General features: G+C 44.6%; 1 protein-coding gene across 1 annotated transcript in view; it reads left to right on the top strand.

Annotated features, from left to right (window-relative positions):
• SPON1 (spondin 1) overlaps positions 1-24,694 on the top strand; it is a 281,632-nt gene that overhangs the window by 93,351 nt on the left and 163,587 nt on the right. The window contains exon 4 of the mRNA XM_030831472.2: positions 22,864-22,937. Within this exon, the coding sequence (XP_030687332.1) occupies positions 22,864-22,937 (74 nt within the window). The remainder of the gene's footprint in view (positions 1-22,863; positions 22,938-24,694) is intronic.

The raw sequence follows: 24,694 nt of genomic DNA, 5'->3' as shown, positions 1-24,694 counted from the left end.
AGGGGATTCTGGGACTGGTGTCTGCCCACCAATGGATGGAGCTGGGTTCTGGGCCCTCTGGTGGGCAGGGCCATGTCCAGAGGCAGCTGTGGGCTCAGGAAGTCTTTAGGCCGCTTGCCTGCTGATGGGTGGGGCTGTGTGTGTGTGTCCCAGTTAGTTGCTTGGCCTGAGGCATCCCAGCACCAGAGCCTACAGGCTATTGCGCGAGGCCAGGTCTTGGCACTAATGAGCTGGAGGGAGATTTTCAAAATGGCGCCCGCCAGCACCAGCGTCGACCAGCACCAGCATCCACATGGTAGAAGTAGCTCCCAAGAATGGCTACTGCCAGGGCCTGTGTCCCCAGGGCGAGCCACACCCTTCCTCCACCCCCCCCCTCCAGGAGATACTCCAAAGCCAGCAGGTAGGAGGACCCTATCAAATTGCTGCTTTTGCCCTGGGACCTGGAGCTCATGGTATTTTGTATGCTCACTTTAAGACTGGAGTCTGTTTCCCCCAGTCCTTCGGGGCTCCTGAAATCAAACCTCACTGACCTTCAAAGCCAAAGGCTCTGGGGGCTCAACTCAGTGCAGGACCCGCAGGTTTGATAGCCTGACATGGGGCTCAGAACTCTCACTCCTGTGGGAGAACCTCTGCAATGTAATTATTCTCCAGTATAATTATCCGCCCACCCAGGGGTATGGGACTTGACTCTATCGTGAGTCCGCCCCTCCTACCCCCATCCCATGTGGTTCCTTCTTGATGTCTTTAGTTGTAGAAGATCTTTTCTGGTAGGTTCTGGTCTTTTTCATTGATGGTTGTTCTGCAAATAGTTGTGATTTTGGTGTGCCCATGAGAGGAGGTGAACTCAGGTTCTTTCTACTCTGCCATCTTGGCCAATCTCATGAAGTAAGTGTAAAACAGGTTGGCACGTTTTATCCTGTCACCAAAATGGCTTGATTAGATCTTTTTATACCCAGTATGTAACCACAGGGTAACAGAGTCATATACCTGGTCATTCATTACTTCATCTGGTAGAACAATGGGCAGAAGTCCACTGAAGACACAAAGGATGCTGGAAAGATGAGCAGAGGGTCCTCAGCGCTGTAGAAGATGACATTCCTTCAGAGGTGCTCACAGCTCCATCACCGTTCATTTGCAACCACTAATCAAAGAATTGTCCCTGAACTATTCGCCTTCCTGCGAGCCTGCTTGCCACAGAGACTACCCAAACTAAAGCCAGTGAAGAAATGAGATTAAGTAAGAAGAAAGAATGTCCCCCACTCCTTCCATTATTAATCATTGCAGGCTGATTTCAGCTACATTTTCCCTTGGGCATTTCCCCAACATTTTGCATTTAACAGCCCCTGGAAGCCAGGAAAGTAGAGAAGAAAAAGCTCCATGATATCTTAGTTCTATACTATTCATAAATGAAAATCATTGTTAATTTAGAGTTTGACAGCTGTGGTGCGTTTGTAAGTCCAGCGCAGCTGTCATCAGCACTCCAGCTTATTTTTCAAACAGATGTTTAATTTGACTTTAGTGTTATTGCCAGTTTTTGAGGAGAAAGAGGGGGGAAGCAGAAACAGGAATAATCATTATATTCATCATTTGGTTTCCTTTCAAAACATAAATCGGCATGATTAACAGTGACATCAGAATTGCTCTGATTGCAGTTTTGGGTGCAGGACTGGTTAGCTATCATCTCCTTATATCGTCCAAAGTCCATTTGTTATTTTTTTCCCCTAAAGTCAGAGGCTGTTTTGTGATAATTACACCCAGACTCTGAGCAACAGTCTCCGCTACCCAGAAGAGCCTTCCATAGTGTAGAAGAAAAATCAGGGAGTGGTGAATGATGGGTGACTGGGCTGCAACCCCAGATGAAAGCTGCAGGATTGAATCTTGTCTTGCGGCTGTGGAATCAGGAAACCAGTGAGAGCAGAGCCCCGGGAACGGCAGCCAGTTTCTCCCACACTCACTCTTACATCTCTACCATGCTTATGGGGCTTAGGCAGCTGGGTTCATGCATTCTCACAGTGTGCAAATCGGTCTCAGTGTATACAATTAAACACATCTGTGGCTCCACGTAGAAATCTGATGAGTCAGAATGTACTTGAACAGGCCCTGCTGTTCCAGTCCATGTTGCTTGGAGGAATCTTCCTTCATACCAACTGTGTTGCTCGGTAAACCCACTTCCCGGATCTGATTTCTCTACCCTTGCCTTTTTGTGTTTGGCTTTTAGTGGTCTCACTTGGGTCTTACTCTGTACCGTTTGTTATGTGTCCAGTCACTGGCCCTCATTACCTCTCTGACAAGGCCTCTGTTGCGGGGACTCTAGGTGCAATGACACACTTATTGCATTTCTTTGTACGCTGAGAGAAAAGATTCACCTTGCCTTCTTCCTCTGCCAGCAATTGTGATATGTGCCATGCAAAAGAAGAATCCACTCCAAGGAAAACGTTGGCAGATGTCCCAGATCCCAGCTCTTAAGTCATGGTTGGGTAGAGGAAGGAGCCACAGCCTCGTCCATCTAGTGCTAGAAATCACAGGACGCTCTAAAGTCTGACTTCTCAAAGGGTGCCCCCTATCTTTATAATTGGAAAATATTGTTTGCAGATTATTAATGAGGAGTTAATTTTTCCTTAACTACAGAAAGACAAGGCTTCTGCCAGGTTGACCACCTAAGAATCTGAGGGAATCCTCGGGCAATTATTATGGTATCAAAAGCTCCTGGCTGTTGCTTGCCACCTTGGCTACCTGGATCTAGACAATGGATCTGTTCCCTCAGGCAGCTGCTTCCCTACCTTTGCTTCATGCTTGGAGCCCATCCCTTAATACCCCACATCACAGCTTAGGCTAAGCGACAATGGTAGTAAGATGTTGTTGAAAGCTTGGGGAGTTAGAGAAGGGAATCGTAACACAGAGGTCCTACATAACTGGCTTTCAAGTTTGGCTATACTCAGGGCCCAGAAGCCCAAACTCATCCTTGTTAGTTCCCTGCTTTCACACTTGGTGGGCATCAACCTCCCTTCCCAACCTCAAGGGCCATTTTAGTTCCCCCTCAAGAGAATGCCCTGTACGAGTCCCAGTTGACCCAAATCCAGACCCAGTTCTCCTCTGGATTAGTTTGGCGTTGTAGTTATGAAGGTGGTTTCAGGTCAGACAGCCCGAGATTGAGTTTTGGCTCCACCACTTACTCCTGATGTCAGGCAAGTCATTAAACTCCGGGTACCTCAGATGTCTCCCCTGTAAAGTGGGGATAAATAATAGTACCTACCTTATAGGGTTGCTGTGAGGATTAGATGAGTTAATACATGTAAAGTGTTTAGAACCATCTGGCCCAGAAGCAGCTCTGTACAAAGCTATATTATTATTGTTGTTATTATTATTGCTTTACATTTGCAGTACAATGAAAATCATCACATAGATGTTTCTAAGACAAAAGAAGTGGTTCACCTCCAGAAGTGAATTCCAGTTTCTGGCACTTAGGACAAAAACGATACATGGTTTTTCAAGCTTCAAAAACTCTTTAAGTTTCAGTCTCACTGCATCGCCTTTCCTTTTGCTTGCTTGGTCCTTGCCAATTCCCATAAAGAATATGAAGTGGTGTTAAGAAAAACATAAAACAAAATAGTCATGTTAAATTTTAAAAATCAAAATCAGGGAAAAGTAAAACTCAAATATAACATCAAGACAAGAAGAAGACCAAGCACAAATACACAGGGGTCTAAGTTCCCATAGAGCTGTAACAGTAGTGGATTATAACCCATTAAATAAAATGGGAAATTAGAGGTCGTCTGATATAAATAAATACCTATGCTAACTAAATAAATGAATGGATAATTGGAAAGTTTGATAAAGAACAGGATGTTTATATAATCTCAAAGTACCTGCCCTCAAATATTTAATAACTTAACAAAGAGGAAACCAGGAATGTTAGAGTGGAGAAGGCTGGCAGACACCAGTAATGGGACAAATCTGAATTGAAATTCTGTGCCCCCTGACAGGATGCAATGAGAAGAATACAGCATCACTTCTGTGATATTCCTGCTCAAGGTGCATAACCTGCATCTAATCCTGAGGAAACATCAGACAAACTCAGACATTTTACAGAATCACCGACATGTCATCTTCAGAGCTTTCGAAGTCATAAAAGTCAAGGAAAGCCTGAGGGACTGCTTCAGATTGAAGGAGGCCAATGAGACATAAAATCTAAGGGAAACACTGTGATTCTAAACTAGACCTTTTGGCCATAAAGGAACAATTGTCAAAGCTTGAATAGGGTTTGAGGATTAGATGTATTAATGTTAATTTCCTAAGTCTTATTGTTACATTGTGGTTACATAAGAGAATATCCTTGTTTGTAGGAAAAACACTAAAGTGTTCAAGGTGATGGGATATCATGTCAACCACTTACTCTTAAATGCTCCAGGGGAAAAAAGTTCTTTGTGCTGTTCTTGGATGTTTTCTTTAAGGTTGAAATGGTTTCAAATTAAACAGACTCAGTTCAAAGGCAGGAGGGGGTGGAGAGGAAAGAGAAGAGCCGCCTTTGCATCTTTCCTTCTGTCTTCTTTTTCCATTTTCTTCCTGGTTTCTTCCTACCAGAAGGTTGGGCTACGGTGGGGATGAGAAGACATTGGTTGGGTTCAATCAAGAAGACAGGCCAGGGCTTCCCTGGTGGCGCAGTGGTTGAGAGTCCGCCTGCCGATGCAGGGGATACAGGTTCGTGCCCCGGTCCGGGAGGATCCCACATGCTGCGGAGCAGCTGGACCCGTGAGCCATGGCCGCTGAGCCTGCGCGTCCAGAGCCTGTGCTCCGCAACTGGTGGGCCACAGCAGTGAGAGGCCCGCGTACCGCAAAAAAAAAAAAAAAAAAAAGAGAAGACAGGCCAGGACTCACTAGGTATGAGAGGCTGGCTGTCCCTTCGTTCCTGGTGTGGGGTGAGGGGGGGACCAGTCACAGGGCCGCACTCGTGGGAAGAGGGATGGGAGGGCGGGCACCCAGCCTAGTCTGGGGTGGTGTGGAGGGTCTAAAGAGATCAACCTGTGAGCTGACAGAAGGCTAGAGGGGAGGAGGAGCAGAGGAAACAGCGTGTGGGAGTGGCCCTAGACCAGATAAAGCACGGAGCATGTGAGGACCTGCAAGTCGTCCTGATAGTGGATCCGGAAGGAATGTTCTTGGGGCAAAGGTGGCACACAAGAAATGTGATATTTTTCTTTGCCTTTCTTCTCTTCTTTATACTGTTTTTTTTTTTTTTGTCTTTCTCTCTCTCTCTTTTTTTTATAACTATTTTATTTATTTATTTTTGGCTACATTGGGTCTTTGTTGCCACGCGCAGGCTTTCTCTAGTTGTGGCGAGTGGGGGCTGCTCTTCGTTGCGGTGCACGGGCTTCTCATTGCGGTGGCTTCTCTTGTTGTGGAGCACGGGATCTAGGCGCGCAGGCTTCGGTAGTTGTGGCTCACGGGCTCAGTAGTTGTGGCTTGTGGGCTCTAGAGCACAGGCTCAGTAGTTGTGGCGCACGGGCTTAGTTGCTCCGCGGCACGTGGGATCTTCCCAGACCAGGGCTCGAACCAGTGTCCCCTGCATTGGCAGGCGGATTCTTAACCACTGCGCCACCAGAGAAGCCCTTCTCTCTTTCTTTCTCCCCTTCTTTCCTTCCTTCCTTCCTTCCTTCCTTTTTCCCAGAAACGTCCCCCCTTCAAGCATTCAGCCGGGTGTTGCTCTAATTTTTTTAATAACAGTAATAATAGTAGCTGAAACATGTGGCAGCACCCTATATATAATGCAGATACTACTCTCCCATCTTACAGAGAGGAAGCTAAGGCACAACTTGCCCAACATCTTAAGTAGTGAAACGGGCATTTGAACCCCAGACAGTCTAACTCCACAGCCCAAGCTTTTGACCTGCCACTGTGTCTGAGTAGATCTTTAATGAGGCTGAATTCTTGTGAGGACTGTCTTTTATAAAGGGGGCTTGCAAGCCTCAATAGTGTTCTAACTGGGGAGGGTGAACGGGGGAGATGCTTATGAACTGTGGTCTGTGGATGCATCTTACCCACTCAAGTCCCCTCCCCTCTCACCCCACTCGCTGCCTTCCCGTGCCTGTACTGTCAGCAGCCATGTGAGACCTACCACGGGGCCAGGTAAACCTGGAGCCTAAGCTGAACCAGCTGATGGTTGTACTCTGCGTGGCTACAGAGCCAGAGCAGCTCATGGAGAAGGGCAAGAAAGGGTCAAATCAAAAAAAATGCTGAGGATCAGGAACAAAGGGTCCTCAGTAGGTAAGGCAGTCATAAGGGAAGAAAAAAGACAAAGTTGAGTCAAGGTGAGCTGTTTAAGGTGGAAACTGTGACTGAGTGAGGCAAAGGTATAAAATGCCCGTTTGTATGTGATGCTGTAGGTGGCACTTGGCCTCAGAGGGAAGGAGTGTCGATGTATCTTTCACCACCCTCCACCTCCTGCTAACTCCCAGGGATTAATTATTCATTCAACAAACATTTTGTGAGCACCTACTATGTGCCAGGTTTGTGTGAGTTGTGGGAGGGAAGAAGAAAGAAGGCTGAGGGACTGGCACATGGATTTCACCTGAGAACTTGAGATGCCAAGCTCTCTTTGGAAGAGGCTGCATTTCTGTGTTCACTTTAGCCCATGGAACAAAGCCAAGAGTGACAGTTACTGGCTGGGAGCGGTGAGGTAGGGGGTTAGTGTGGGAGAGGAGAAGGGCTCCCCCCAGCCCCCATAGCTGCTGCCATGGCCATCTCAAAAGCACTCCTTTACAGAAAAACCTAATTTCCACATCCCTCCGCAATCACTACAGATTCTGTTGCTAATAACACTTTTCAAGCTGGTTCTCAACTGATTACTGCGTTAGGCAGTTTGCATCTTGAGATGGACTCTGGGGTCAAACAGGTCAAGGTTGGAGTCCTGGCTCTACCCAGTCTGATTCTGGTGTCTTTCCTATAAAATGAGGGTAAGGAGCTGAGGCATGGGAAGTATCTCTTTTCATTTTAAAAGTAGTTTAGGGTTTACAGAGCACCTTCCCAATACTCTTGCAAGGGTGACATCATTATTATTGTGAGAGGTTAAGGCTCCCAGAGGTAAAGTGATTTGAACTGGGTCACAGAGACCCTAAGTATTTAAGTCAAGATAGAAACCTGTTCCCACTTTTTAAATAGAAAAGATTTGCTGTGTTTGTGCCCACTTTTTAAATGATCAAATTGCTGTATAACACTTAGGACACTTACATATTCTATCTTTGCCCCATAGTTTTAGCTTGAGATTTCCTTGTAAATGGGAGTTGGGAGAGAGCTGTGGGTTGTGGAGTCAACCATGTTGGGTTCCCGATCCTGACTCCACTGCTTAAGACTTGTATAAACATGGGCAAGAGACTTGCTCCCTCTGTGCCTTGGCTTTTTCCATCTGCAAAGGGGATAATAACCGTCCCTACCTCATAAGTGGGAGAATTAAATGAGATAATCTATGTCAGCGATTCTTGACCCTGGCTGCCCAATGGAGTCACCTGAGCAACTTTGTAAAATCACCTGTGTTCTGGCCCCACCTCTGGAAATCTGATCTCTTTGGACTAGGGTGGAATTGGGATGTCAGTACTTTTTAAAAGATCCCGCAAATGATTTTAATGAGTAGCCAGGGCTGAGAACACTTGAAGTATGTAAATGCTTACCACAGAGTGCCTGGCCCATAGTAAGCACTCAGTAGATGTTAGTTGTTATTGTTACACAAGCTGATAACGTCAAGGCTTGTGGGCCGACACTGGTGAATTGGTACCAACATCCAATGGGCCCTAGTCACTATGCAGTGCACTGTGGGTAGGCTCAGGGATGAGCAAGAGAAGGTCTCTGCTTCATAAGGGTTTCATTAACTCTCTAGCTGGGTGGAAAAGGCATAAATACATGAGAAGTTAAATAGCAACATGAGGTTTAAAGTAGAAAGAAGAAAGGAAGATCATATTTTTCAAGCATTTACATCATGCCAGGGAACTTTCCACACTGGCTTAGCTCATTAATGCTCACAAGAGTAGATATTAACCCTAATTTGTAGGGCAGAAAACTGAGTCTCAGGGCTGTAATTCACCTAGGTCACACTAAAGAGGTAGATCCAGGATCAAACCTGATCTGCTTGACTGTAAAGGTGTCTCTATTATACCATGTCTTTATCATACTGATTTCATGGTGATTATAAAGAAAAGAAATGAATAAGTGGGATTAGAATTTTGAAGGTTTAAATCTAAGTCCTTATGTATGTATGTATCTGTCTGTTATTCTGTATCTCTGTCATTCTATTCTATCCGTTCTCCTTCCACCATCCATCCATCCATCCATGTATCCATCTATCCAATTCTGTTACCCAACATAGCTATAAAATAAGACTTTCAGTTCAAGCAAATATCTTGGTTAATAGACCAACCTTTTGGGTAAATTTTAATTAATTCTTAATTTTCCCTCAAAGTTAAAAAATTAGCATTAAGCTAAACAATATCTCACTTCCAGTAAATCATACAGGATTAGGAAAGCTGAGGTTATGCTTTAAAGCGTGCTAATGGTATCAGAGTATTTAATGTAAATTAACTACCAGTCCTAAACAGTAATACAAATAGAGGGGAAACAAAATTAACGTGATTAAATACATTCAGAGTCTATTTATTGTGTTAATTGTTAAAATTTAGGCAACAGATTGCAAAGAGACTTGCAGCTGCAGCTCCGAAATAGTTGGTCCTCCCCTCAGCTGTTGCTAATTAATGCGATTTTCCTGATAACAGTTTTCTGAGAGCAGAGAGACAGCAGCAAATCAAAACAACTTCATGTTCATGCTGATGAGCCCTGACAACAACCAGAAGAGCCCAACAGGATCCAAATGGAAATGTTGCTATAACTGCTGGTTTCCATGTAGTGTTCCTCAGGCACAGCCGACCCTCAATGCCGGCAGCTTATCACACAAATACAGGGATGTCGGGGATATAGCATGGCAAGTCACGTCATCACATCAGCTACAGCCATGTTGGGTCACAATGGGATTATGCCACAGGCTCCAGAGAGGAGCAGAAAAGTGCTCTGAACAGTTGTCCATTGCTCTGTACCTAGACCTGTGTAAGTGACCCATCTTCTCTTAACTTACCTGACTTCTTTTGCAAAAGACAATTCAAGGAGGCCAGTTTGCACTATTCAATATGTGGAACTACTTGGCAGAATTAGCAGGAAAGCAACTCAGAAGTAGCCAGCATCCCTCGTGTTTAACGCATCTGTGGTTGCCTTTGGCTCGTGTGCTGATCCCCAGCCCAATCAGTTGCAGTTTATTGCTTTCAACAAAATACATTGCACAAATCATAGCAGTTTATGGATCAAAGGACTGGTTTGGCCTTCCTAAGGAGGTTACCAGGCACGTGGGAGGCCAGGATTTATTAGCTTTTTCTACAGGCAATCTGGTACAATATCATCCCGAACTGGGCCAGTCAGTGACATTAGACCTCGGGCCACGAGGGACTCCTGGTCATCTCTAGGGCAGCTTGAACAGAGAAGAATCCAAGGAAGCAGGAAGTTGAATTACAGATTTTCAAGACTAGCTATGTCAACCCAAAGAAACACTATGCATCTTGATACATTTGGATGCAGGGGGAAATAAATACAGTGCAAAGTGTCATTTCCAAAAGATCATCACCGAATATCCTCCTAGGATAAGGATTCTGCTCGTTCACTTTCTTGAAATGTATCTTACTTTGTATCAGAAACATCCTTGACATGGAGCCATCCAGAAAAATAGGGAAATGTACATCCCCAATCTGATGGTACAAACTCACTCTGTTGCAAAAACAAAATGAAGCATTGACCAGGGCACAGACCCTAGAAAAAGTTTGATCTTTGGGTCCACCACACTGTGAGGGTCCAGTTTCTAGGACATCTGTTATGCTGCCCTCCGGAGACGGTGACCATTTGGTTTTAATCTTGTTCCCTTATAAAGGTGAGGAAATTGAAGCCTCCCCCTCCCTCCCTCCCTCTTTTTCCTCTCCATCTCCACTGTGACTTTTATCTATTTTGTGAAGACTTTTATCTACTTTGAGAAGATCTAAGCATTTCCCAGGAACACATCCTGTCAAGTCCAACTTCCTTATCTCTCCAAGACATACAACATATAGATGTGGTTGCGCTGTCACCTTTAGGATAGATATTTTTATTAATTTGTTGGGTTTTAATTTATTCCTTGCCTGCTTGAAGAAAAAAAGATTTTCAGTACCTTGTTTAACATGAATAAGAGGCTCCAGGATCACTCCTAAGTCCCCCATATCAAGCGTTGGTAGAATTTTTTTAATTTGCCATATTGTTTTAAAGAAAGAATTGGTCACTTGTATTCTACTCTGCATTAAAACGAGATGCCATTAATTTCTCTTCCACATTTTTTACTCGGAAAGTCAAGACTCTTGCCCGCCCTCCCTCCCTCCCTCCCTTCCTTCCTTCCTTCCTTCCTTCCTTTCTTTCTTTACTTTTGTTTCTTGCTTTCTTTCCATCCCTTTCTCCCTCCGTTCCTTTCTTCCTTTTACTTATCTCTGAAAATATTTTCCATGACAAAGGCTAGGAAACAGGACAAATCATGCCCAGATTTTGTGGCCTCATGTGGTCCCATGTTGTTGCTCCAGAGTTCTGTGGGGATCCAAATGATTGTGGCTTACCTCTGATGAGCTCATGTGACATAAGAATGAGGTCAGATGCTACAAGAGGGGTGCAGATGTTGAAAAGAAGAAACATGGGACAAGTCTGGAGTGAGTCAAAATATAAGACCTAGGGGTGTCTTTTTTTCAAAGAGTCAACTCATGGGATGAGCGAAGAGGGGTGCATAGTGTAATCAGCAACTGTCTTCTCCATAAAGAAAGCTCTGTCCTGGGTTTAACCTCCTCCTGGCAGACGTACCATCATCCTACTGATTCCCAGCTTTGTGAAGGCATTTTGAATTCAACCCAGATGGTTCCTTTTGAGACCAACAGTTGCCATCAGCATAGCTTGAACAAAGCAAAGCAGACCTAATTGGTCTTCACGCAGTGGGAAATGTTTCATGACTCAGACCAGTCATTGTTTGCTGTTCACTCAGCATGCTGGGTGGCTCTGGTAATATAGGAGAGTTTGTGCTTCTTGCCCGATTGTGGACATACGGTAGACACTCGACTGTAAAAGAGTTGAATGACAGGTCAAGGCAGTCCATGAAAACAGATGAGATCAACCCACCTTCAGTGTGTCCTGCATGAAAGGCATTGTGCCACGTGCTAGAGGGGCCATGAGGGTACAGCAAGACCCCTTCCCTGAAGAAGCTCAGAACTTAGTCAGAAGCCCCAGGCGTAAACTCACAATGAGTTAAATGGTAATACAAGATGTTAAAGTGCAAGCACACGTCAAGAGTACCCAACGCCCGAATGCCAAATGAATGGGCAGGATCAACGGTGTTCTAGGAACCCAGAGGAGGTCAGTTCTGAAGGTCCTGGTCAATGAGACTCTGAAGAGGCTGTGAGATGGTGACAGATGAGCAGGCTGTGACTGGGCAGAGTGGAGCCAGAAGTGAATTCCTGGTTTGAGTGGCATGGGCGGAAGCCAGGAGGGGTCGTGTGACACACGGTGAAAAGGCAGTGCTGAGCTCAGGTGGCCGGGGAAAGTGCTGGGGGGAGGGGTGGTCATGTCAGGCAGCTCGGGTCCTGGTGCTCGGGACTGTGGACGTTTAGCCAAGAGCTTGGACTGTGCTCTATAAGTGAGAGAGGAACCTTGGTTTAGAGAGGACCTACTGTGTGCCAGACCCTGTGCTGGGGTGGGGTGGGACAGGGAGGAGATGGAGACGGGATCATTAGGACTGTGGTACCACCGGTGCCTGATAATGTGCTAGAGGTGACGATTAATCCCCTAGTCGAGTGTAGGTAAATTCGATGGGTTGGTAAGGAGAGGAAACCTGTTAGGAGGTTTCTGCGGGAATTGTACAGGGAATGCATTTACTTTTCCATGCGTGTCCTTGCTGGGGTGGGGGGGAGGTGGGACAGGACAGGGCGGGGGGTCCTCGATGAGTACTAACGGGCATGAAAATCATTACTCCTAACTCAGAGCAGTGGTTCTTGTAAAATCTCTCCCCAAAGCAATGCACATGCTTACAATTTTGCATACACTTTTTTTCTAGGGGTTCGAGAATCCTTTGCAACCCCTTCGTGGACTGTGAATCCCTAGCTGAGAACCGTAATCACGCCCCACACGCTCCCTGACCCCATCTAGAGGAGGGAGCGTCTCCCAGCACATAGGTCTGCCACTGTACAGGAAAACCCAGGGTGATAGGGAGGCTCCCTGAGGAACAGAAAGGAGGACAGGTAGCCTGTACTTAAGGACTCTGCTGTGTCGCCCGGATTGTTTCCTTACACCTGAGAAACGACGCTGCCTGCCCTGGCTTATAGGAACCCCCAGAAAGGGGAGGCAGCTGTGGCCATGGCAGAGTGGAGCCAACTACAGAGAATAGTGACCTGTGTGAACCAGCCAGGAGGGAGCTTTCAGTGTGGCAGCATTTCCTCTAGCTCAGGCTGCGGTGATTTTATGGTTACACCAACGCCCTGCACGGAGCAGGCAGAACTCTGCAAGGAACACCTGGGAAACCCAGGAGCAATGCTTCACTTTCTATTTCTTGTTTTCCAACCAAGACAGATTCTATTTCAGATCAGAACATAGTTTGGAGAGAAAGCAGTTGAAGCCTTGGTGCTTGGAATAAAAATTTAACCTTCATCTTTAGGGAAAAAAAGCATATATCTTAGTTGGAGATTTTATGAAATGGAATGACAGTTATGCCTTTTCACATATCTACTATCATTCATTTCAGACCTAATAGAGTTTCTTAAAGGTTTCAAGGTCAGGAACCCCTTTGAGAAGCAGATGAAAGCTATGAACTCTTAACCAGAAATGTGCACACCACACAAAATTTCATCATCCTGAATCCTGTCTGCAGACCCCAGATTAAGAACCCTAGGTTCAAGCCTTGGCCAGATCCTCTGTTAGATTCCAGGCATGCAGTGATGTTTAAGACACAGTCCCGGGGCCAGAGGGGCTCATAGTCTGGCGGGAGTTTATAGACGTGAAGAAGTTAGAGGGGAAAGCGAGGCAGGCACTGATTAGCAGTTTAAACGTATGAGACATTATACAGTAGAATCATGGACCCAACAATATTACAGAAACAGTGAACTGTCGGTTGTCCCTTGAGTACTAATACCCCAGGTGCCAGTAATCGTATTACAAAATGTTGAAAAACATGCTAAGACTTACTGGGAAAAACAAAGAGTAATTTTTCAGGAATATCAAACCCTGTGTTTTTGTGTCCTTAAGAGAAAATGATTTTTTTTGGCCTAAAGATGTATTGTGAGGTATTGCCTTTACCCCAGGCTCAAGGATTAGACATACATCTTTTTGCAAGGTTAAGAAATGCCATGGACAATTTAAGCCAGAGGGAGGAACCCGTCAAGGTTCAAAAGATCCTGAAAAAAATTGATAGTTTTGTATAAAACAATTAAAGGAAATGAGAAATGGTCCTGATCATTACCCAGAATGGCTTGTCAGAGCTTCCACAACTGGGACTATATCCTGCAGTCTGTTTATTTTGTCCATGTGAGTTTATTTAAGATTTTTCCAACAGATGACAAATTTCCAGCCAGTGACCCAGCAGGTACCCCTAAGGGTTTCTACTGTTGCCTCAGTTGCAGCTTATAGGCACGGCAAAGCCCCCTCCAGAGAAAAAAGAATATTTCCCTTTCCTGTGTTTTCCCGTCAAACTCCCACTGCGCTGCCCCCCATGCCCACCCCTTTGCAGCCATATCTCTCTTCAGACTTGAGTGTACTGGCAGGCCTGTTGCTTTCTTCCTAGTCACTGCGAACACTGTCCCCTATATCCCATTGAAAGTTCTACAAAAGGGCAGCATAACCTCCCACCAACCAAATCCAAGCCCTCTTTTAAGGCCTCATCTGGAGTGTTCTTCTCCCAGACTCTTCTGACCAAGGCATCCTTGCCCGCAATCCTACCTAAGCCCTTCCGTGGCTCCCCAAGGCAATATCCTGGTCAGCAGAACCTGCTCCGCCTTACCTTTTGAACTGTCCTCTTCTGTACTCCCACAATACTTTCTTCATTCCTCTTTCCATCAGGTAGTCATGCTTTTGAGAGGAGCATTCATTAGAAAACTTGACCAACGATGGCTTCAACAAATAAAGGTTTATTTTTCTCATATAACAAGAAGGCTGGAGGTAGGTGACTGCTACCTAAATGATGTCATTGACAAGTGACAGCAGTTAAATGATGCCAGAACCAGTGTCTCTGAGTTTTCTTTTTCTTTTCCTCATGGTCACAAAATGGCTGCCTTGTTTCACACATTGTAGTTGTAATCAAGGCTGGAAAAAGAAGGACAGGACAGGGTGGGTCATTAATTTCTTTTATCTGGAACGCAAAGCTTTCTCAGAAGTTCTCCCCTCCGTGCTGTCAACCTTCCCTTATGTTAATGGGACCACATATGAATCACATGCTCCCTTCCCCAGCTGCAAGGAAGGATGGGAAAGTGGGAACAGGACTATCCTGATCGGCTTAGCTGGTACTACCCCTCGAAAAATGAGTGTTCTACAAGCATGGCAGATGGAAGGAGTAGATATTGGGTAGACTCTACTACTTGCTATGCAGTATTCTGATTCATATCTCTCAGGCTGTCCATTACTCAGTGTCACACATATTATATCTTGTTCATCTTTTTTTTTTTTTAATTTATTTTTGGCTGAGTTGGGTCTTCGTTGCTGTGCATGGGCTTTCTCTAGTTGTGGTGAGTGGGGGCTGCTCTTCATTGCAGTGCACAGGCTTCTCATTGCGGTGGCTTCTCTTGTTGCGGAACACGGGCTCTCGGCACGTGGGCTTCAGCAGTTGCAGCTCACAGGCTCAGTAGCTGTGGCTCACAGGCTCTAGAGCGCAGGCTCCGTAGTTGTGGCACATGGGCTTAGTTGCTCCGCAGCATGTGGGATCTTCCCGGACCAGGGATTGAACCCATGTCCCCTGCATTGGCAGGTGGATTCTCAACCACTGTGCCACCAGGGAAGCCCTGTCTTGTTCATCTTTTACCTCCAACTCCTAAGACAGCTTCATGGCATCTACTCTGTTAAATAAAAACATGAGTAGATGAATGTCTGTCTGATTTTAATGACTCTCACATCTAAATTAGTTCTTTAAAAACATAACCCAGTTTTATCCTTTTCTTTTTACATTTCTCTTATGGTATGAAAGTCAATTCCTCATTATTAATTTTCCATTGGATTTTTAGGGGGTAAAATTTAAAGTTATAGAGTAATAGTATTGACAAGACATGATAAAGATGAGGTCTAAGATTGGACAATAATAAGAGAAAATGGAATCATAAGCTTGTTATCCTCAGGGTCATTCTAAGAAGAAATAAACTAAGTGCTAAAACTAGTTTTCCTCTAATTTTTGTTAAAATCAAAACCAGGGTTTTGTAGATCAACTTTGTTCAATAATGTGAATCCAAAACTCCAGAAATCCAATGGCCATACAAGGTTGGGGATGGACTGTAGTCTTATTAAGAACCTAACTGACCTCTTAGCCAGATTCTGGTCATGACCTAAGCTATACGCGTACGTACAGCGCTGCATAGAGCTGATTCCCCTGATTCAGGTTGAGAAGTCTGCCCAAAGCAGATGGTGGCATTGCTTCCAAGGCCCATGGATGGTGGACCTTCCGAGGAACTCTTAGGTGTGCAGCTCTAACTCCTGCAGAGAACTCATCCCTGGTTACAGACTCAGCCTCTGGGACTCCAAGTCCAGTTTCAGTGCCATCTTTCCAAGAAGTTATCATTGCTACCAATAATTCCCCCAACTCCACCTCTGGCCACCACCTCATCCCAGTCAGAAATGGCCACCTGCCTGAGTCAGGATCACACTTGTAGATGGTTCTCCAGTTGGGGTTCTAACATGAATCTATGAATTTCTAGAGTCATTTGGGGTTGTTCTGTCTTAGAGTGTGGCAGCGTATCATAAGCACAGTTTCTTTAGAATGGCATGACCTGGCCCTCATCTAACCCTTTGGCACCAATTTTGTGTCCAGTCTCAAGCCTGGTGGATTGCATTAATGCCAATATCCTAGTTGTCATATGACACTGAAGTTTTGCAAATTGTTAGCATTGGGGAAAACTAGGCAAAAAATGTACAGCCTCCCTGTATTATTTCTGACAATTGCATGTGCAGCTACAATTATCTCAATAGAAATTCCCAAAATTAAAAGATAAGATTCTTCCTTGCCCCTTCTGTCTTTTGTTTCAGTCACGGGGCGTCAGACGGGGAGTTTCAGATGCGGAATCAGTTAACTTACCTCCCTCTTTGTCAGTTTTCTCATCTGTAAAACAGGGATAATATTAGCATCTACCTCATGGGGTTGTTGGGAGGATTCAATGAATTAATATCTATGAAGCACTTAGAAGTGTGTTTAACTGTTAAATAAACAGAAAATAAATAAAAGATCTTGTACTCAACCTTGTCTTTCTGGTCTGGATCCAGTAAGTTACTAAGTGCTTATAAATTTTTCTACGACGTTTCTGTTGGATCCTCTATTTCCACTGCCCCTCTGCCAATTCAGACCTTCGGGGTCATTGCCTCCTCTTGGAGCTTTGCCAAGGTGAAGTTAGTTCCTGCCCTTCTGCATCCTGTGGCTTCTCCTTTATTGCACTCAACATTGATTTCCTGTTTCCTTTTTCTGTCTCTCTTTTTCCCTGTTGGACTAGAAGGTCCTTACTGGAAGGCACCATCTCTTACTTGTTTTTGAATCTTCAGCTCCTAGCAAAGTGCCTGACACAAAGTAAGTGCTCAGTGAGTGTTTCATGAATGAGTGATAATTGAGCAGAAATAATCTCCTGGCAGCTAGATTTTTTAGAATTTACTAGATTTGCTTCTTTGCAGTAATGGTAGACAACTGTACCAGTCTCTGAACCTATAGTTTTGTGACCTTACTGTTGGACAGCCGTGGAATTCTTGTGAGTCCCGGAGATAAAGCCCTGCAGATAAGCTTTCACTTTTCTTCTCCCATGGGCACATTACCATGAGCTGCCAGGAAGCCTGTTAACTCCTGGACACAGCTCCATTTCCTGAGATCCACATAAAACCATATAAAAGATTGGTTAAGAGTCTGGATCATGGAATGCACCCAGCTTCTGTAAATATTTGCTGAGTAACATGAGACCATGATCAGATTAGCACTTGGCATCCTTGCAAAGTAAAATAAGGCAGATAGCCTCAGTTCGTGATGATGTTACCATTGCTATGACTTTAATATTTTATTCCTGCATCCTCCCACAGAATTGTTCTTTCATTGGGAAAAGGAAATAGATGTTATTTGTTATAAACTGGATCACTCCTTTGGAAAACATCCCTGAGATCAGAGACAAATTTTGTAAAGTATTCCAAGAAATGTTCAGTGATAGGGATTTTACTGGAATTGGGAAGAAGGTTGGCAGAAGTAGCCTGGAGACCGCAAACCTGAACTTCATTTTAGTCATTCATTACCTCTGCCTGAAGCAGTTGATCAAGATAACGCCCTCACTCCTCCCTCCGTAAGCAAAGGAGACAGACCTGACATCAATCATAATAATAGCTTTTATTTATTAAGTACTTTTATGTGTCAGGCACTTTGTTAGGGGCTGGTGATTTAACACCAGCAACAATAATGACTACCACTACTGAGTATTTACTCTGTGCAACATGCATGTCGTAAGGACCTTACATGAATTATCCCTACGTGGCAGTGACCCAGCCCCTGAGGACCCATGTGTATTCTTAATTCATTTCGTGGCCTGATCTCTCCCAAGTCCTTCAGTTTCTGAGGTCTCCTTGTCCCTTTTCAGTGAGAACAGGGATCCCAGGCCTTTTCAGCGCTAGACAGCAAACCTACAACTTAGCCAGCTCTAACTTTCTTCCAACAGGCAAACTCCCCAAGGAAAAAGAACAGCAAATGAAGAAACTCATCAGACAGAAAAGAGCAGAGCATCTAAGAGATTCAGGATGGTGTTTCTGGAAATGTTCCACTTTAGGTTTAAAAGGAAACTTTTGAAATGATTAGTAAGTTATTTAGAACCTCAAAATTCTGAAGTTTGAGAAGCTAACATACTGAGAAATTTAATTTAGATTTCCTTAACACGTTCTTTCATGATAAGAGAGCATTCAGTATATCAGTATATAAATGCTATGCAACAGGACTGCCAAATTGCAACACAGAATGGGAGAAATTTGTCATTTTGAAATGCTGAGGGAATTCTTACTAACAGCATTCTCATCTTGTAAAGCTATTATTTTTCTGAACTATAATATGATTTATAAATCTCTGCTGAGTTTTATACTTCTGAGGGGAACAGACTCGAAATGAAATGTATTTTTTCAGAATATAAAATTCTCTCAGGAGTTGACCAAATGAGGAGTAAAAAGAAACATCTTCTGCAACCAAGTGTTCCAAAGTCTTGGTCTCTGCTGGCATATCTGTGAGTTAATGTTGGCATTCAGAGTTCTGGGCTCAGCTAGACTCTCTTCTCATGCCACACACTTTCCCTGGGTGACATCGGCCACTCTAAAAGCTTTGATCCTGACTTCTGCCCCAGTGACTGCCATATCCATCCTCCCCACCCCTCAAGTCTCTCCTGAGTTACAGGTCCCTGTGTCTAACTACCCCCTACGACCACCATCATGCCCTACAGATAGCTCAATCTCAAACTCTTTCCTTTCCAAACTCTGTTCCTTCTACTTGAATCCCAGGATTGCAATGATACTAACATCTATAGAAATAAGTAAGGTACAGTTCCTGCTCTCAGGAAGCTTATAATCTAGCACAGGAGATAGAAAAGTAAACAGGCAATTATAATACAGGTTAATAAGTGCTGGGTAGGAGAAGCCCAAGTGGCTATGGCTCTCATAAGGAAGAACATCTAGGCAAGACATCAATTTGAAGGAAGTAACGTCTTAGTTGAGTATGAGTTAGGTGAGAGAGAGAGAGAGAGAGAGAGAGAGAGAGAGTGTGTGTGTGTGTGTGTGTGGTGTATATTGAGGAATCACAAGGAAGGACAGAAGGAGTCCCATGGACAGGAGCCCAAGGGTGTGAGATCATGAAGACAGATATAGGATATGGTTTGGGTAGGGTGCTCAGGAGGGACTGGATAGAGATAAAGCCTGATCACCAGGGCCAGATCAGAACAAGCCTTGTATGCCACATTGGATCTGCACAGAGTTTGAAATCCAAAGGGCACGGTCTAGAGGGTTGGCCAAGCTTGGACATGGGGATATATGCTCGTCTTTTCATGGAGAGCTTCAGGTGATCATGACCCAGGCTCCGGGGAGACCCACGGAAGTCTCAGCTCTCCACTGTGTGCTCCGTGAGATGCTAAAATAGATCCCGCCAAATCAATTCGAGGTTACATTTATAACAATACGTTCCTCACAGTGCAGTTACACTCTTTATAGGTAATCGTGTTTAGTCCTTACAAGCACTCTGAGCCTCAGACAGACCGTGGACTTTGGCAGTAGGTGGGAGGCTTCAAACCTTGGGCATGTTACTTAACCTCCCTGCATCTCAGTCATCGTCACCTGTAAGATTAGGGTGAAAATAGCCACAAACCCTCATCTTAATCCCTCTGAAAACGAGCATTTTGATAAGTTTGCTGAACTTGACCTAAACTGACGTGAAGCTATTTATAAGTTCTGTTTACTCTCGTAGTATGAATAGTGTTACATTTTGTGGCAGAATATAGATGTGTTTGATCATGGGGATGTTAATGGCCTATTGCCATCTTAACTTCCTAATATTTGAAAAACTCTGAATTCAAAAACACATCTAGCCCAAGTGTTTTGATAAACAGCTTGAGGATGTGTAGTACATGTAAAGCAGAAGGTATGTAAGATAATGTACATGAAGGGCCTCCCTAGCACAGTGACTAGCACATAATAAGGGCTCAGAAATTAAAACTGTTATCAAAAAGAGGGCCAACTTGACAAGGCATGAAAGAAATAGAAATATCTTAAAGGAAATATGGCTCCTCAAATATTTATAATGATAGTTTTGGAAAATCTGGGGGTGATTTAATTTTTCTAAGCATCATCATGCCTTTATATCATAGGGTTTGCCATTATTCTCCCACTCACAGCAGGAGGAAGAAAATTCAGAGTATTTGTTACCAGTGCTAGCCAAGACAGGTGATGGGAGATTCTGGGAGAGGAAACAGCACAGGTAAGGGAGTGGTGGAGTGAAAGAGGTGTTCAGACAAGGGGGATAAACTTTGCATAGCCTAGAACCCAGGGAGCATGGCACAAAATGCCAACAAAGCCAGGGTGGTGTTTGGGGGAGGTTTTTATGAAGAGCCTTGAATACCATGGTAAGTTTGTACTTTATCCTGTAGTTCAGGTGTTTTGTTTGTTTGTTTTTTGGCCACCTGGCATGCAGGATCCTAGTTCCCCGACCAGGGATCGAACCCATGCCCCCTGCAGTGGAAGCACGGAGTCCCAACCGCTGGACCACCAGGGAAGTCCCAGATCAGGTGTTTTCAAACCATTTTATCAAGAGACTTTTATTGAAACAAAATTTGATTTGCATGGGAGCTCCGTGTACTGCAGCCACATAGCAATCCGTTTTTATTCTGTGGTCCAAAGGCTCTTTTTTTTTTTTTTTTTGCGGTATGCGGGCCTCTCACTGTTGTCGCCTCTCCTGTTGCGGAGCACAGGCTCCGAACGTGCAGGCTCAGCGGCCACGGCTCACGGGCCCAGGCGCTCCGCGGCATGTGGGATCTTCCCGGACCAGGGCACGAACCCACGTCCCCTGCATCGGCAGGCAGACTCTCAACCACTGCGCCACCAGGGAAGCCCCCAAAGGCTCTTTTAAAAGGGCAGAACTGATCATCTCACTCCTCATGGCACATTCCCCAAGGACTTCTCATCAAGCTTGGAGTAAAATGCCATCTCCCTGCAGGCTCTGGGCGATGTGGCCCTGCCCACCTCCCCAGCTCATCTCACACCTCCCTGGCTTAGCACTCGTGGGTCCTCCAGTGAGCTGCAGCCCTCCCCACCTCAAGGATCTTACAAAGCATGCCCTCTCCTTTGCTTCTCCATCCCACTTGCCTAATTAGCTTCTAGTCATTCAAATCTAAGCTCAGCCACCTTTTCTGGGAGGAACCTTTCCTGGCTTGGTCAGGAACCCTTGTGATACACTCTCCCACACCCTGTGGATGTCTCCATTCATTAACTGAGGGTTTAGTTGTTTGATGCTTTCTCCCCACTATTCTGTCAACTTTGAGAATGGGAAGTGGCCCCGTTTGTCTTGTTCATGACAGTGTCCCTGGCCAATGCCTGGTCGCTAAGCACACCTCCAGCAATTATTTGTTGAAAATACACCAGCAAATACAACAGGAAGACAAATGGGAGAGGGGGCTGCTTTGGGTTGAAATGAGGTTGGAACCTTTGTTTGAAGCAAGAACGTGGGGCCTGGGATACTTCCCACTAGGCCTACTCCTTGCCCTCCACAGGGGTCCCTGAGGCAATTTCACTGAGGAACATTCTGGAAGCACTGTGGTGGGTGATGGGATACTCCAACTAACAGAAGGCTTTGTTATTTGGCTTTGAGGCGAGTGTTCTTTTGGCCCAAAGAAACATTCTGCTTGATGGTCAACAGAATGGATAAATAATCATAGTAGCTTGTGTCAATAGGAAGTACATTTCATTCAGTTATTTCAACATCTCTTCTCTCTTGGGTGGGGAAAGACTGTAAAAGACATTAATAGGCTGGCCTCAATTTTACTTTTTTGTGAAAGACTGAGTGTACAGTAGACATTTCTTTGGAAAGTCGTTTTGGCCTAGGCCCAGACCATCGAGAGAGCCACCTCTGTGCTCTGCATGCAGATCTATGCACACTTGGGCCCATTCCTGGGTCTGCGATCACGTGACACAGGGCAGCTTGTGTGACTATCCCTGGTTCAGTGTGGTCAGCTGTGATAAAGTCGAGGGCTCCCTTTATCTGGTAAACAGGGAAAATCAAAGTGAAAATTACCTTTTGATTGGGTAACATTGCTGAAGAAAATCCATAGAAATGGCTCAGGATCCACTGGCACCATCTCAGTGTTGTGTTGTGGACTTTCAAATTGCTGGAACGCTGGGTTTCAGGCCTCTTCAAGGCCAGCTGAAAATAAACTGCAGAGTCGTATGTCTGTGCAATCCTAGACTAAAGAGAAAATATATGCTGGCCAAAAGCAAGTCATTTTTCAACCTCAAAATATTCTTTCCAAATTCTAAGATCCTATGTTTGACATGTTTAAGAGGGAGACATAACAGCTGAAGTTGTCTTTGTTCAGAGCGTAGGAGATAGTTTCGTCTAGTCTTTCAGGAAAGATAGAGAATGACATTTTCAGAACAAATCAAAATATATTTTTAGGGTTTTATTTTCCCCTTCAGGAAGAGAAATTGACATGCTTTCCTGATTTGAATTTATTTGATCTATAAATGGCCTCAATAATTTGATATGAAACTAGAGTAAATGAACCACTGAGAAAAGTTATTGAAAATGCTGTTAGTTCACCTCCCTACCTTAATAATAATATGAGCGCCACCGACACCACCACCATGACTAATAGTTATTGAGTGGTTTCTAGGTGTATGCTGAACTCTTGACGTACATTTTCTTATTTAGTTCTCATAGCAATCCTGGGAGGTAGATATTATTCTTAATGACAGTTTTCCAATGAGGAAACTGAGTCACAGAGTGTTGGGGGCACTCCCCCAAAGCCACACAGCTGTAGGTGGACAAGCCGGGATCTGACATCCTCCAGACTTGCCCTCCTCACCATGTGCTTGTGTCCTCTTTCCCCACAGGGCTAGCATCGTACAGAAACGCATCATTTATTTTCAAGATGAGGGCTCTCTGACCAAGAAACTTTGTGAACAAGGTAAGGATTTGTGGACGTGTGGGTGAGAGAGGGCTAGAGACATGGAAGGTGGCTCATTGAGTCCAAGCATTCAGCTGCAGGAATTAAGGCAGTTGGGCTTTCTGAGCTCCTCTTGGTTTTGTGTCCTCACGTAGCTCCAGTTTTTAATCTGGCTGTGTGCTGTGGGTAATTGGATCTGCCTTAAACTCTAATTACTCAGCTTGATTCCCTGGGTAGGAGATATGTACCTTATATTGGTGTCGTCGTCTTCTTATTTTTGTGGAACAGTGATTATTCTGAAGAGGTTCCTTGGAATAATTCACAGAACTTAATTAAGGAACGCACCATTGTGTACCTTTAAAAAGTCTGTTAACAGTTGTCTGGAGTAATCACCAGCAGGAACTTTTGGGGCACCCAGGCAGGAAGGGGGGGATTTTCTCTAGGGAAACGGGGATGTCCAGGGGTCATTGACGTTGTGATCTCACCTCGTTCAAGGATCTCGTCCTTGGATGTGCAGGCTCATCAACTCCCTCTCCTTGAACGTGTTCTAACAAAGCTTATAGGGACCAAGTAGACGGAGGAGGTTGGAGCAGAGTCCTGGATTCAGATTCAGCTGACTTTCAAATCCTGCCTCTGCCCTTCCTTGTCATGCAACTTTTTTTTTTTTTTTGCGGTACGCGGGCCTCTCACTGCTGTGGCCTCTCCCATCGCGGAGCACAGGCTCCGGACGCGCAGGCTCAGCGGCCATGGCTCACAGGCCCAGCCGCTCCGTGGCATGTGGGATCTTCCTGGACCGGGGCACGAACCCATGTCCCCTGCGTCGGCAGGCGGACTCTCAACCACTGCGCCACCAGGGAAGCCCTCGTCATGCAACTTAATGTATGTAAAATAGTACCGTGCCTCCTTGGTACATAGTAAATATATATATTGATATGTATATTGATATGTACACATACATATATACACGCATACATATACACGCTTATATACACACATACATACATATATACACATACATATATATATTATATATGTGTATGTGTTAGCTATTGTTATCTACAGCCCAAAGCTTATTTATTAATCTACCATGAAAAATTAAAGTTTGAAACATCCAAATGTGTTTAGAAGTCATTAGAGAACTAAATAAACATGGAAAATGTTCTGAAATTATACATCTTCACTCTTTCATTTCTATTAATTTGTGCAGACTTTTTTTTTACATTTAGAACAATTTGCGTTTTCAGAAGAAATCATTCTATTTCTAGCAAATCGTAAGCTACTAAGAAAAAGAAAAGTTGATAAAGGTCTTCTGGGAAAATAATAATAAGAGCTATTTTCTTTTAGTGCCTGCTACATGCCAGGCACCATTCTAAGCACTTCACATGCCTTAATCATGTAATCTGCATAACAATCCTACATGGTAAAGACTATTATATCATACCTATTTTATAAATGAGAAGCCTGAGACATGAAAAGTTTAAAGAGCTCACTCAGCATGATACACCTAGTGGGGGAGGTCAGAGTTTGGACCTAGGAGCCATTGCCCTAACCACTGCCTTTCTATCAGAGTGTCTACCTCCCAATTCAGTAGCTTGGATTGTTACTTTGAGTAGATCAAAGCATAGGTCTCCCTATAGATGAACTGGAGCAGAAACTAGGTCCTATGTGGAGGACTTCTTGGAGAGCATGGAAGGAGCTAAAGGGTGAGAGAGTTGGCTGCCCTGCATTAGTGTCATGCCTGCCAAAGGCGCCAGAGAGCTGCAACCTGTGGGCCAGCG

Source organism: Globicephala melas, chromosome 8 (genome assembly GCF_963455315.2).
Source record: "Globicephala melas chromosome 8, mGloMel1.2, whole genome shotgun sequence".
Classification (NCBI taxonomy): Eukaryota; Metazoa; Chordata; class Mammalia; order Artiodactyla; family Delphinidae; genus Globicephala; species Globicephala melas.
Note: the sequence above shows the minus strand (reverse complement) of the source record. Positions and strands in the feature narration are given on the sequence as shown.